Raw genomic sequence first — 12815 nt, 5'->3', positions numbered from 1 at the left:
AACAAATAGACACAGCAAATGCAAACAACCCAGGGGGTGGGAGGTTGTGGAGTAAAGAAATAAATAATAAATCTTAAAAATAAAAAGAACCACTGTCATTTTTGGAGCCCCTCGTGGCCTATGCCATGCCAGGAGTCTTATACGCATCACCTCGTGGAATGTCACAGCCTGCCTCAGTGTCCCTCTCCTTGCACCGTTCTTCCCCCACCCCCTGCCTGGCTTACTCTGTCCTCTTATGTCCCAATGACGTATCACCCCCTCCTCCTGGAGGCCCACCTGCCCCCATCACGTTCACGACCCCATTCTTTCATTGCATCCCAACACCCCACTTCTTCCCTGGAGAGCGCGGCTCTCGTGTGAGTCTCCATCTGACACCATCTTCCCACCGACAGCGGCTCCTGGAGGCACCTGGCTGGCTCATCTCTGGTCCCCAGGAGCAGGGTCTCAGGGGAGTGAGGCGGAGACACCACTCGGTGGCACTGACGGACCAGCCACGGCGCCCAGGCAGCCTGCCCCTGAGGCCTGAGCAGAGCCGCCGCCCGCCAGCCAGCCCCTCGGACCACCCCTTCTGCAGACAAGGCCCTCCGGGCCCCTGCTCCCCAGCTCCTCCACGCAGAAGCCAGCCACATCCAGAGAGCAGGAGGGAAGGGCCTGGAGAACACAGGCCGCTCCCCAGGCCCCAGAGCCCACGCCAGGCCTCTCGTCCAAGCTGGAGGACATCACTCGGGAGCCCAGTCAGGGCCTGGCGGGGACGTGGTCAGGGTTGAGGGCACCCCAGGCAAGTGGGTGTCATGGCACAGCACGGGGACACCCCCGCACCTGGTGGCCCAGCACCCCCAGCGCCATCCTGGGGGTGCCTCTGCCCACCCCCTCCTCCTCTCAGGCCTCAGAGCTTTCCTTTGTAAAGTGAGGAAGATTTGAAAGTGAACATTGGTGCTTTTCATGCTTTCACTGGCATTTTAATTTTGTTTTTTGCAAAGGAACCTCTCCCCCTTATTAAAGGAAAATCTCACGTGCTACCCCAACCCTCAGAACTCCGATGTGCAAAAGCTTCTCGGCGCCCCCACATCCCACCCTGCCCCACGCTGGCCCTGGGTAACTTCCCGGCCCTGCAGGCTCCAGGGAGCCCTTCAGCTCTGGGCGTCTGTGAGTCCTGATTGGCCCCACTGGACACAGTGCGGATATGGGGTGCGTCCAGGCCCTCCAGGGTCCTCAAGGCCCTGAGTGGTGGCGGCGATTCTGGTCGTCCTTGAACACGCTGAGGTGGAGACCTCTGGATATCTGAGTGTTCTGTTTATTTCTGTGGGTCCCTGGGAAACAGGAACCACAGTACCCAGCAAAGAAAACTTACAGAACTCATTACCCCAGACAGGGTTGGGCAGGGCTCACTGCGTTTGGATGACAGAGCCCAAACCAAGACACCAGGCCTGACCCCGCCTGAGAGCAGCAGCCCCGGCCCAAGGGAGCAGTGGTGGTGAGAGCAGCTCCAGCATTTTCCCTCTTTTTTTAAAAAAGATTTATTTATTTATTTCTCTTCCCTCTCCCTCCCCCACCCTGGTTGTCTGCTCTCTGTGTCTATTTGCTGCATCTTCTTCTTTGTCCGCTTCTGTTGTTGTCAGCGGCATGGGAATCTGGGTTTCTTTTTGTTGCGTCATCTTGCTGTGTTAGCTCTCCGTGTGTGCGGCGCCATTCCTGGGCAGGCTGCACTTTCTTTTGCACTGGGCGGCTCTCCTTATGGGGCGCACTCCTTGCGCATGGGGGCTCCCCTACGCGGGGGACACCCCTGCGTGGCAGGGCACTCCCTGCGCGCATCAGCACTGCACATGGGCCAGCTCCACACGCGTCAAGGAGGCTGGGGTTTGAACCGCGGACCTCCCCAGTAATGGGGATTGAACCTGGAACCTCATATTTGGGAAGCAGGCACTCAACCCCTGAGCAACAACCACTCCCCAAAATATTCTTTTTTTAGGTGTTACAGGGGATTGAACACAGGACTTCATCCATGTGAAGCAGATGCTCAGCCCCTGAGCTACAACCCTCCCCATAATGTTCTTTTTTTAGGTGGTCCCAGGGATCGAACCCAGGACCTCATACACGTGTAAAGCAGGGGCTCAACCACTGAGCTACAACCACTCCCATTTTCTCATGTTCACAGATTGAGAAAATGAGCCTCACCACTGAGGAAAGTAACTGGCAGTTCCTCAGAAAGTTGTCTCAGAGTTATATGACCTCGCAGTCCCATTCATAGGTATAAACCCAAAATAATTGAAACCGAGGACTCAAACAGATATTTCTACCCCACTGTTCATCGCGGCACTATTCACAAGAGCAACAGGTGAAAGCAACTCAAGTGTCTATCAACAGATGAATAAACAAAAAGTGGTATATACACACAATGGAATATTATTCAGCCATCAAAAGGAATAACGTTCTGATGCATGCTATAACATGGATGAGCTTTTTTGAGTAAAATGGGCTAGACACAAAAGGAGAGGTAGCATATGATTCCATTTAAATGAAATAACTAGAATATGCAAATCCATAGACAAAGTAGAGTAAAGGTTCCTAGGGGCTGTGGAGAGGGAAGTGGGGCGTGTGGCTACATGGGGCAGGACTCGGGGGTGATGGAAAAGTTCTGGAAATGGATGGTGGTGATGGTAGCACAAATGTAAATGCAATTAATGCTGCAGAATTGTATACACAAGAGTAGTTAAAATGCTAAATTTTCTGCTATATATGTTACCACAATAAAAAATGATTAAATAATAAACAAAAAAGAAAGTAACTGAGGCTCAGAGCCCTGGAGTCCCCAGCAAGTGGCTGAACCGGAGTCATCGCCTTCCCCATTAGAGGCCTCGAGTGGCCGTGAGCAAATCCATCTATTCTGGGAGCTTGGTCCGGAATCTGGAAACCGCGGGAGTTTGGCTGGAGCATGCCTTCATGCCAACACACATGTGCTGACCCCACATGGGCACGGGGTCAGGTTAGACCCCGGAAGCAGAGAAATGAATAAGGCCCTGCCTATCTGGGAACCTGGTGTGACGGGCACAGAACAGTGTGACAAGTGCCACGTCAGAGCTAACTCTGCCAGGCCGTGGGTGGGAGGCTTTGGAGAAGGCTTCATCTAGAAGAGAAGGCCTGAGCCAATCTGGAGATTGCACAGTCAAGTGGTAGAGAGAGGTGGAGGGAAAAGCATTTCCTCCAGAGGGAACAGCCTGTGCTAAGGAGAAGAGGCATGAGGCCAATCTTGAAGAATTCCTCCAGCTCTAACTCTTCAATACTGGAGGGTCACCGTTAAGAGATGAAGAGGAGAGAAAGGGTGGGTATCTGGGGGTCAATATCTCAGGTTCCAGGCTTCAGGGAGCTTGGGGCTGCCCATAAGGAACCTTTCCAATATGAGAGTTTCTGAGTCAGTTCTTACCAGAGCCAGGAGAGCCCGTTAGGGATCTGCCATCCAGCAGGCTCATTCTACAGCCGAGAACACTGAGGCAGGACCAGCCTCTTGCCCAAAGCCAGTCAGGCAGTGTCAGAGCTGGACTGGGACCTGGTCTCCCCGGAGGTCCCAGGAGCCTGGCCCTGAGGCCACCGTCAGGGCATGAAGTATATTTCTTAGAATGTGCTGGACATTGTTCTGAGTTTCCTATCTCTCAGCTCAGGGTAACCCTGTTCTACAGAGGAGGCAGAGAGGCAGAGAGAGGTTCAGGCACTTGCCAAGGTCACACAGCCAGTCCCTGGGGACTCTGTGTGCTCTAGAACCCAGAGCAGTCCTGATGCCTATTGTGGACACCGACAGGGGATGGTCTTCCTGGGGGCTCAAGGCCGCAGGATGGAGCAGGGAGCTACAGTCCAGCTGGGGAGACAGACACAGAAAAGGTCATTTCCTTGAATGTGGGGAGAGGTCAGCCTGGGGAGCAGCGCCGCGACCTGGGTGGGACAGGGGGAGCGCCTGGGGCCCTCTGCGGGCTGCGATTTGTGGGGCCTGCGGCTCCCCTGCTCGCCCCTTGCTGCCGCTGCCCCAGAGCTGGGAGCCGCGCGGCCCGTTGACTGCGGGAAGGCGGGGCAGGTGGCCGTCCTGCCCGCGGGTCCAAGGCAGCGCCCCCCCCCCCCCAGGAGGGCGCCCTGGTCCCCCGAGGAGGCGCCCTGGACCCCCAGGACGGCGCCCTGGCCCCCCAAGACGGCACCCTGGTCCCCCGAGACAGCGCCCTGGCCCCCCGAGACGGCGCCCTGGTCCCCCGAGGAGGTGCCCTGGCCCCCCCCCCCCCCAGGAGGGCGCCCTGGTACCCGAGGAGGCGCCCTGGTCCCCCAAGACGGCGGCCTGGCCCCCCGAGGAGGCATCCTGGCCCCCCGAGACGGCGCCCTGGCCCCCCGAGACGGCGCCCTGGCCCCCCGAGACGGCGCCCTGGCCCCCCGAGGAGGCGCCCTGGCCCCCCGAGACGGCGCCCTGGTCCCCCGAGGAGGCGCCCTGGCCCCCCGAGACGGCGCCCTGGTCCCCCGAGGAGGCGCCCTGGCCCCCCGAGACGGCGCCCTGGCCCCCCGAGGAGGCGCCCTGGCCCCCCGAGACGGCGCCCTGGCCCCCCGAGGAGACGCCCGCTGGCCTGCGGGACGGAGCACCCCCGCAGGGAGCCCTGCGGCCGCCGGCTGGAAGGGTCCTCCCTCTTGGTTGGCGCCCACGGAGCTGCAGTTCTGGGTCCCAAAGACCTTGCCCCATCTAAGCAATACGAAAACGAGTCTGGGGAGTCAAGCAAAGGAAAAGGGCTTGGTGAGGGCCTGTGGGGACAGAACAGAACCCAGGGCCGACGTGCCGGCGGCCCGGTCCAGCAGCAGCAGAGCCCGGAGGCTGAGGAGGAGCCAGCGCCGCAGGCAGCGGGGGGGAGCGCGACCCCAGACCAGGCGGAGAGGCGGGGGAGGGGCAGACAGGCTCAAAGCGCAAGCGCCAGACTCCCACGAAACCCCTGAACGTTCCCCAAGCCCCCGGGAGATGCGCAGGACAAGGATCGCAAAGGAAAGGAACAACAACAACAACAACAAACAACAGCGCGGATGCCGGCGGAGACACAAGACACACAGCAGCCCAGACTTGCGGGTCCAGGGAGGGCCCAAGCGCCCCGGGAAGCGCGCAGTAAGGGAGCCCCGCGAGGGTCCTGCTTGGGTGGGCGAATATCCTCGAATTTAGTTTGAATCAACACGTACTTTCTGTTGTCATTGACAGAGCACCAGTTGGTATGAACAGTGTTCACATTTCTCTCGCGTTTGGAAAAAAAAGACGTTTTAGCCTTTTCTAAGGTTATTGGTTTAATTTCATGTTATTTGGTTGCAGAAGTTGCCCTTAAACATTAAGGATTATGAAGATTTTTTTCACAGATTTATACAAGTCTAGGATCCTTTTATCACAGCAGATGTGCTCATCATTCTCCTGCCTTTATCCTACCAATTCTAAACTCTCCGTTAAATATAAATTAACATTTTTAAAATTATCATTCAACATTTTACTTAAGGATGGGTTTTCATCTCTGTGAGAGAACTCAGAAGTTAACTCCTCTGTACATAATATTGCTATACTAAAGATGAAAATTGAAATGTCCTTCAGTTTTGAGCCATGTGTAAAGTTTAACCATATGGTAAGATACCAATTACATGATAGAAATAGCTACTTGAGAACTTTACACTCATTTTGCTATGTACACAAACTCAATTTCTATATGTGAATTTGGTGAGTCTTACTGTGTTACTCCAAAATAAAGGCAATGATTTATTGTTTCCCAATGCCAATATAGTTTGAGCTGATCACTCAAGGTGGATATTTTACATTCCAAAGCTGGAATTAGCAGCAGCCCTAAGGGGAGCCATACAAAGCATTAACTTTTAAATAGACTTTAGAAATAAACTGTTTTCTTTGCGAACTAGAGTTAGAATAGTTAATATTAACCCCCAAACCATTTTGTGTACATTATTGTTGCTCTTATGATAATAGAAATTTCATATATTTTTATGCCAGATTTTATGTGGGATACTTCTAGTCAGTTTGGGTTTTATGAGAACTATTATGCTTGTTCTTGGAACAGCTTTCATGTATTTGAGGTACAAATGTTATTGTAAAAAAAAAACAAAAAATATTGTTTTTATAGAATAAATTTATTGGAGTGTGTTTAAAACAATAAATATAAAGCTTTTCTATCTCCCCTCTCTGGAACATCCTAGCTGAGTTGTTTGAAGTTGAAAGCCATGGCCACTAATAGGTTAGAAACCAAAATTACAGGGAAGAGATTTTAAGCATCATGATCTAATTTTGCTAATCTAAAGAGCAAATGTACAATTGCAATAGGTACATAAAGGAAAACCAATGCCCAGAATGCATATTAGCAAGGTCAGAGGAAAATTTTTATTTTACTTCTGCAATTTTATTTTCAACTTCACTCTTTCAGTACATATTGTATATTAATCTTTATAAATGATCTTGAGAATTACAAACCAATTTCTAAAACCTCATTTTGGATTAAGAAGCCAGTAAAATAATCTGATGAAAATAGCCCAACATACTGAAAGAGAAAAAAATCAAGAGACCCACAGTCAACTATCAAATCATCAATGATTTGCATTGTATCCTGGGGCATGACATAATTGTTAAAATGGTAATTAACTGCTTCCTATTTCTAAGTGACATTCTAGGAGCATATGAGAAACACAAATAAAGTTTAAGAAATTGAGGAAAAAATGCAAATTTAAAACTGTTATCCTATAAATCCCAGTTACTAATTTTCTTAAGGGTATAACTTGTTGGATTATCCTCCAGAAAACTGTCAGCATTTATTGCTTTTATAGGCAAATCCTCTAAAGGGATCTTAGATACCCCCCACTAACTTCAAGCTGAATGTGTTACTTTTATTTTTTTTATTGATTCTGTAAAAATATTACATTAAAAAAAATATATATGAGAACCCATTTAACCCCACCACCCCCACCCCAGCACTCCCCCCCCCCCCCTCCCCAGCAACACTCATTCCCATCATCATGACACATCCATTGCATTTGGTAAGTACATCTCTGGGCACCTCTGCACCTCATGGTCACTGGTCCACATCATGGCCCATACTCTCCCCCATTCCATCCAGTGGGCCCTGTGAGAATTTACAATGTCCGGTGATTGCCCCTGAAGCACCATTCAGGGCAGCTCCAAGTCCCAAAGGCGCCTCCACATCTCGTCTCTTCCTGCCATTCCCCATACCCATTAGCCACCATGTCCACTTTTCCCACTCCAATGCCACCTTTTCTCTGTGGACATTGGATTGGTTGTGTCCATTGCACCTCTATGTCAAGAGGAGGCTCAGATTCCACATGGATACTGGATGCAATCCTCCCGCTTTCAGTTGTAGGCACTCTAGGCTCCATGGTGTGGTGGTTGTCCTTCTTCAGCTCCATCTTAGCTGAGTGAGATGAGTCCAATAAATCAGATTGTAGGTGCTGGAGTCTGTTGAGGCTCAGGGCCTGGCTATCACATTGTCAGTCCAGAGACTCAGATCTCCTAAATATATCTTAAACCCCAACACCAACTACAACTCCAGCACAGTAGCATGAAAGTCTTATGAAGAGAGATCCCATCTGAGTCCAGATTCATCACGCATAAACACCAGCTCCAAAGAAGGGCCATCTGACATGGCAGTTAACCGCATCTGCCATGACCATAGCACCCATGGATCTCTTTAGCCCTCAAAGGAACCAATACCTGGGGGTTGTATCTACTTTATCTGTCTCTTAGACTCTGCTCAGTTGTGCATAAGGGCAATCCTTCTGACAGCCTCCAGACTCTTTTTTAGAGACTTGTAGCCTTATAAACTCATTTCTCCTTTCCATTTCCCCCTTACATTAGGTCAAACAGCATTTTAAAGTCATGTTATTTTATGTAGACAGGGATATTCTGCTGATCCGCATTGAACCTTCTGTATAAGGTCATTTTCCAGTTGCATCATTGAATGTGTTACTTTTAAATGTAATTTCTGAAGCAAGTTATTCCACCAAATCAATCAAAACATTTCATGTACAGGAATAAAACTTTTCAGGCTACCACATATTCCCATATTAAAAATTTCTTGACTACAGCCTACACCTAGGGTTTACTAGAGAAAAAAATTTGTGAATATTTTGTTTTTTGAGAAACTTGAAGTGCATTTTTTTAAGTGTAGAATAAAAAGGCCTTAAAGTTTATTTTTCTTGGGTGATATTTTTTGCTTTCTTTAAAGGGATATTTATAGTATTTTACTTTTACTAGTAAATCATAACTTTATAAATAACATGAGTATTTTAAGTCTTAAAATTTGAGTTTGTTTAATCAATGAATTTTCTTACATTCTTTACTTTCATAAAGATCTTCAGAAAATGCCAGTATTAATCTGTAAAGAAAAGAGAAAGAGAAGAGTGATAGTGATGGGTGTGGGAACAAGTAACTTATTTCTCTCCCTGTTGCTTGGATACAAAGGAAAGAATTGTATGTAAATCAGAAGGAAATGAGCTGCAACCCTCTCTTTTGGCCAAATTCTGCTTCTGGAGGTCAAGAATATCCTGTTGAAGCAATGAAGTATAAAAACCAGTCATCTGCCCCTTGAAAGCAGCAGTCAGGAAAGCCCACTTAAACAAGTTCATTTGACCCACTTGTGCAGCAGCTAAATGCTACACATCAAATCACTGCAACACCTCCAATAGTTGGAGAAATGTTTACTGTAGATAATAGTAATCATATATATAGCATGTGCATTTAGCCAATTCTACAAGGCCTGGACCCCAACTTGACTCACTGCACCCAAATCAATGTAACTGGACTGCCTGGATAGCCCCCCAAAATGTTAAAAGCCAAAGCACCAATGTTTATACTCAATTACTAGCTCAACACTTTATCATCTTACTTTGTATCTCCAACTGGGGTCTCAAATTCTTAAGAAACAACCATATACTCATGCTTTCATAGGAAATTTAGAACAAAATCCCACAAGCTTTTGTAGAGGCAGACCCCAAGCTATGTACAACATCCTCATTAACACCGCAAATGATCAAAGTTGCAGGCAGCTTCCTGTGTAAATCCCCCTAACGTGTTACGATGAGGCTAAATCCATGCTGTTTTTTGGAACGCCTACTGGAAGGCAATCCCATCACCCAAATATAGACCCATTGCTCAGTGCTGCCCTAACCCAAGGCGAAGTTTCCCTTATTACGTTGCGCTCTGGGTAGTCAAGCAAGTGGGAATGGAAACAAGGTAAAACAAACATAACTTTTACTGCTAGCTTAAATCCCAAATTAGGAACATATTTTCTTTGTGGAAACTCTACTTATCTATCCCTTCCCTGTTTTGGGAAGGACTTTGTAGTCTTGGATTTGTTTTCCATGCAGTATTCACAATGATTGACAGCACCACCCTCCCCTTCCCAGTGACAACCCAATTTAGCCCCTGAACAAAGAGAGCAATCCCGTTAACCCCCTTGTTTACCTTCTTAGGAATTGCAGCTCCCACTGGAACTGCAGCTGCATCTTTGTACCTAGCTACTGACCTCTCCAAAGAAGTGGGAGCAAGCATAGCTCAGAGAGCAGGCACCCTGCAAAGGCAAGTAAACTCCCTAACCGCAGGAGTGCTGCAAAACCAAGGAGCACTTGATTTGCTAACAGCCCCACAAGGAGGAACATGTTTCTTTCTCAAGGAAGAGTGCTGTGACCATGCAAATAAACCAGGCAAGGTCCTTGAGAGCATTGAGGAGCTGAAGAGCAAATTTAACAACATCATGACATGGGAAAGTAGTTTTTCTTTTTTGAACTCATGTAACCTTACCAAATGGCTGCTCCCCTACATAGGACCACTAATTATTATCAGGTCTTTTAGCACTTGTACCCTTACTTATATCAGGCATGCAGTGCTTTATTCAGAAGCATGTGAGTACTTTAACAGCCCAACTTTTCCTCCTAGACCAACCTCTTACCATAGTTTCCTAAGAACTCAATGCCCATAGTGCCAGCAGGAAGTAGTTACAGAAGATCTGAGCTTCGTCCCTTTCCTCAGTGATAAGAATATCACCAAAAACTAGAAGGAGGAAAATGATGGATGTGGAGTGACCAAACACCTGAAGGTAACTTGTTTCTCTCCTTGGGTGTTATAGATGGGGGGCACATAGGTGTGTGTGTGGGGGGGGAGTTCTCCAGGGCATGTATATAGGGGACATAAATATGATAAACATATATCATAAATTATGATATATGTTGGGTATTTTTATAGTAGCTACAGTTACAAACATCAACTAAGGAGTGCCGAGTTCCCACCCAGGGGAGCTCTGTCACATTCACCAATAGAACAACAATAATCCCCCAAGTGCAATGGCAAAGATCAGCAAGGAAGGATGGTCCAACAATGAGCCCTTCATACTGATGACTATGCTTAGGAGCCTGTGTACCTGAAATATGAACTAAGCCTAGAGCTGCAGGGTGCCTAAGAGTTACCCCCTGAGAGCCTCAATGTTGCTCAAATGTGGCCACTCTCTAAGCCAAACTCGGCATGTAAATGCATTACCTTCCCCCCAGCATGGGACATGCCTCCTGGAGATGAGCCTCCCTAGTGCCAAGAAATCACTATCAATTGCTTAGTGGAGAAGCAAATAGAAAGAGAACGCAAATAAAAGGGTCAACTCAGACCAGCAGAATATCTCATCCTACATGTTGGATCAAGTCAAATGAGTTTATATGGCTAAGAGTCTTCCAAAAAGAGTTGGGAGGTCATCAGAGGGGTCACACTTATGCTGTGACCCCAGAAAAAGCCAAAATAGATGCAACCCTAGGTACTGGTTCTCCTGAAAGCTATGGAGATCCACAGGGTATACGGTCATGGCAGATGGATTTGGAGTTCTGTGCCATGTCAGAGGGCCCTACTTTGGAATTTGTGCTCCTGAGTGATGCTCCTGAGTGATGGAACTGGACTCAGATGTGACTTCTCTACACACGACTCTTCTGTCACTTTTACTGAACCTGTGGTTGGTGCTAGGGATGGTCTATATTCAGGAGACTTGAATCTCTGGACTGCCATGTGCCAGCTGGGTCCTGAGCCTCAGCAGTGGCAAGTCCTACTCTCTGGTTTGTTGGATTTACCCAGGTCATCTCACAGGGAGGTGAAGATGGACAACCACCACACCAGGGAAACAAGAGTGCCTACAACTGCAAGCAGAAGAATTGCATCCATCATCCATGTGGAATCTAAGCCCCCTCTTGATCTAGAGGTGGAGAGAACATCACCATCCCAGGGTCCACAGAATGGAGGAATAAAATATGGACTAGAGTGGACTTACTGACATTCTACTATAAAGCTATTGTGTGAGTAATAGAAGGAATTTTAGCATCAATGTGGAGAGTGGCCACATTAGTTGCAGAGGGCAGGGAGAGGGAAGCAGAGATGTGATGTGGGGGCATTTTTGGGATTTTGAGTTGTCTTAAATGATATTGCAGGGTCAGATGCTGGACTGTATATATCCTACTATAACCTACTGAATGTATTGAGGAAGAGTGCGAACTACAGGATGAACTATTATCTGTGTAGTGCAGCAGTGCCCCAAAATGTCCATCAAGTGCCATGAGTGTGCCACAATGATGGGGGAGGTTGTTGGTGTGGGAGGAGTGGGCTGGGGGGATGGAGGTATATGGGAACCTCATATTTTTTAATGTAACATTTTTCATGTGATGTATATATCTTCAAAAAAATACAATTTACAAAAATGATGTGGTAGTGGTGGGGAGTGGGTTATATGGGGAAATTAATTAATTAATCAATTAAAAAAAGAAGGTAATGAAATGCAACCCTATCTTTCTGCCAAATTCTGCACTTGGTGGTCAAGAATATCCTGTTGAAGCAATGAGGTATGAGAACCAGCTTCAGCTGGTTGGCTGGACCTGTGCAGAAGCAGCCCCTTGCTGTCCTCACTTCAACTTGCTTGAGTAATGTAGTAAAACTCCCACCCAGGGTGGAGCTGCCCGCTCCTTTCTTGATCATGCAATGTATGTGCAAGCATGGTTTCCTGAACACACTGATCATACACTTATATAACCAGCTATGTGTGTTCATACATAAGCATAAAAACTAATGCTAATCAAAGCCAATGCTAAGCAGTACCTTGGGCATTTAAGCAAGTGTGAAACTGCAGCACAGGGAGTGAGGTCTGAGTCACTTCGGCTTGACCTTGGCTCCTTACCTCTGCAGACGTAACAAAGGTGGGTTTGCCTGGCTCTCATGCTGAAGTTTACTTCATGCTGTCTCTGGTTATCCATAGAGGACCTGTCTTGAGGCCTAACAATAGTATCTCTCACTATACAGGAAAAGAGAGTAACTGAGAAGGATTTAAAATGACTAACTTCATTTACAAAGGCTGAAATACTAGAGGTACAGACTAGATCTTCTATTCTTTCAATCCCCAAATGTAATATGTTCACACACACCAATTTAAGTAAGCCTCATACACCAAACGTCTGAATCTATGTAAAAGATACACCAGGCGCTTACTATTTGGACTTAAAAATCCACAAAATAACCACTCATAAAGACTATTTATTTTAAAAACTGAACTGAAAAAGGAAGGAAATATAATTTCTGAACTGGTAAGGCCAGAATTACCCAATTAATTATCAAAGATTAGCAGTAACTCATAAATCAATAGGCTACTAGTTAAAACTCCTTTACTTTCTGACTTGGGGTATTTGTGGGAAGGGCTAATTATCTATCTTCTTTATGCATAGCAGTATACCACTATAGCTATTTACTTTAAACTTCACAGATAAAACCCAAATAGATTAAAAAAAAAAAA

General features: G+C 47.4%; 1 protein-coding gene across 1 annotated transcript; it reads left to right on the top strand.

Annotated features, from left to right (window-relative positions):
• Nucleotides 1-2603: 2603 nt before the first annotated feature.
• Nucleotides 2604-4712, top strand: LOC139436223 (uncharacterized). Its single transcript, XM_071207312.1, has 2 exons — nt 2604-2657; nt 4266-4712. Exons 1-2 carry the CDS (start codon nt 2604-2606, stop codon nt 4710-4712), a joined length of 501 nt encoding a protein of 166 aa, XP_071063413.1.
• The last annotated feature ends 8103 nt before the right edge of the window (nt 4713-12815 follow it).

The sequence above is a fragment of the Dasypus novemcinctus genome, chromosome 13 (assembly GCF_030445035.2).
Source record: "Dasypus novemcinctus isolate mDasNov1 chromosome 13, mDasNov1.1.hap2, whole genome shotgun sequence".
NCBI classification, from domain to species: Eukaryota; Metazoa; Chordata; class Mammalia; order Cingulata; family Dasypodidae; genus Dasypus; species Dasypus novemcinctus.
Note: the sequence above shows the minus strand (reverse complement) of the source record. Positions and strands in the feature narration are given on the sequence as shown.

Excerpts from the sequence above, each read along its gene's own strand:
- LOC139436223 (XM_071207312.1), top strand. The coding sequence starts at position 2,604 with ATGGGGCAGGACTCGGGGGTGATGGAAAAGTTCTGGAAATGGATGGTG. Across the intron at positions 2,658-4,265 it reads GGAAATGGATGGTGGTGATG|GAGGGCGCCCTGGTACCCGA; the intron begins GTAGCACAAATG and ends CCCCCCCCCCAG.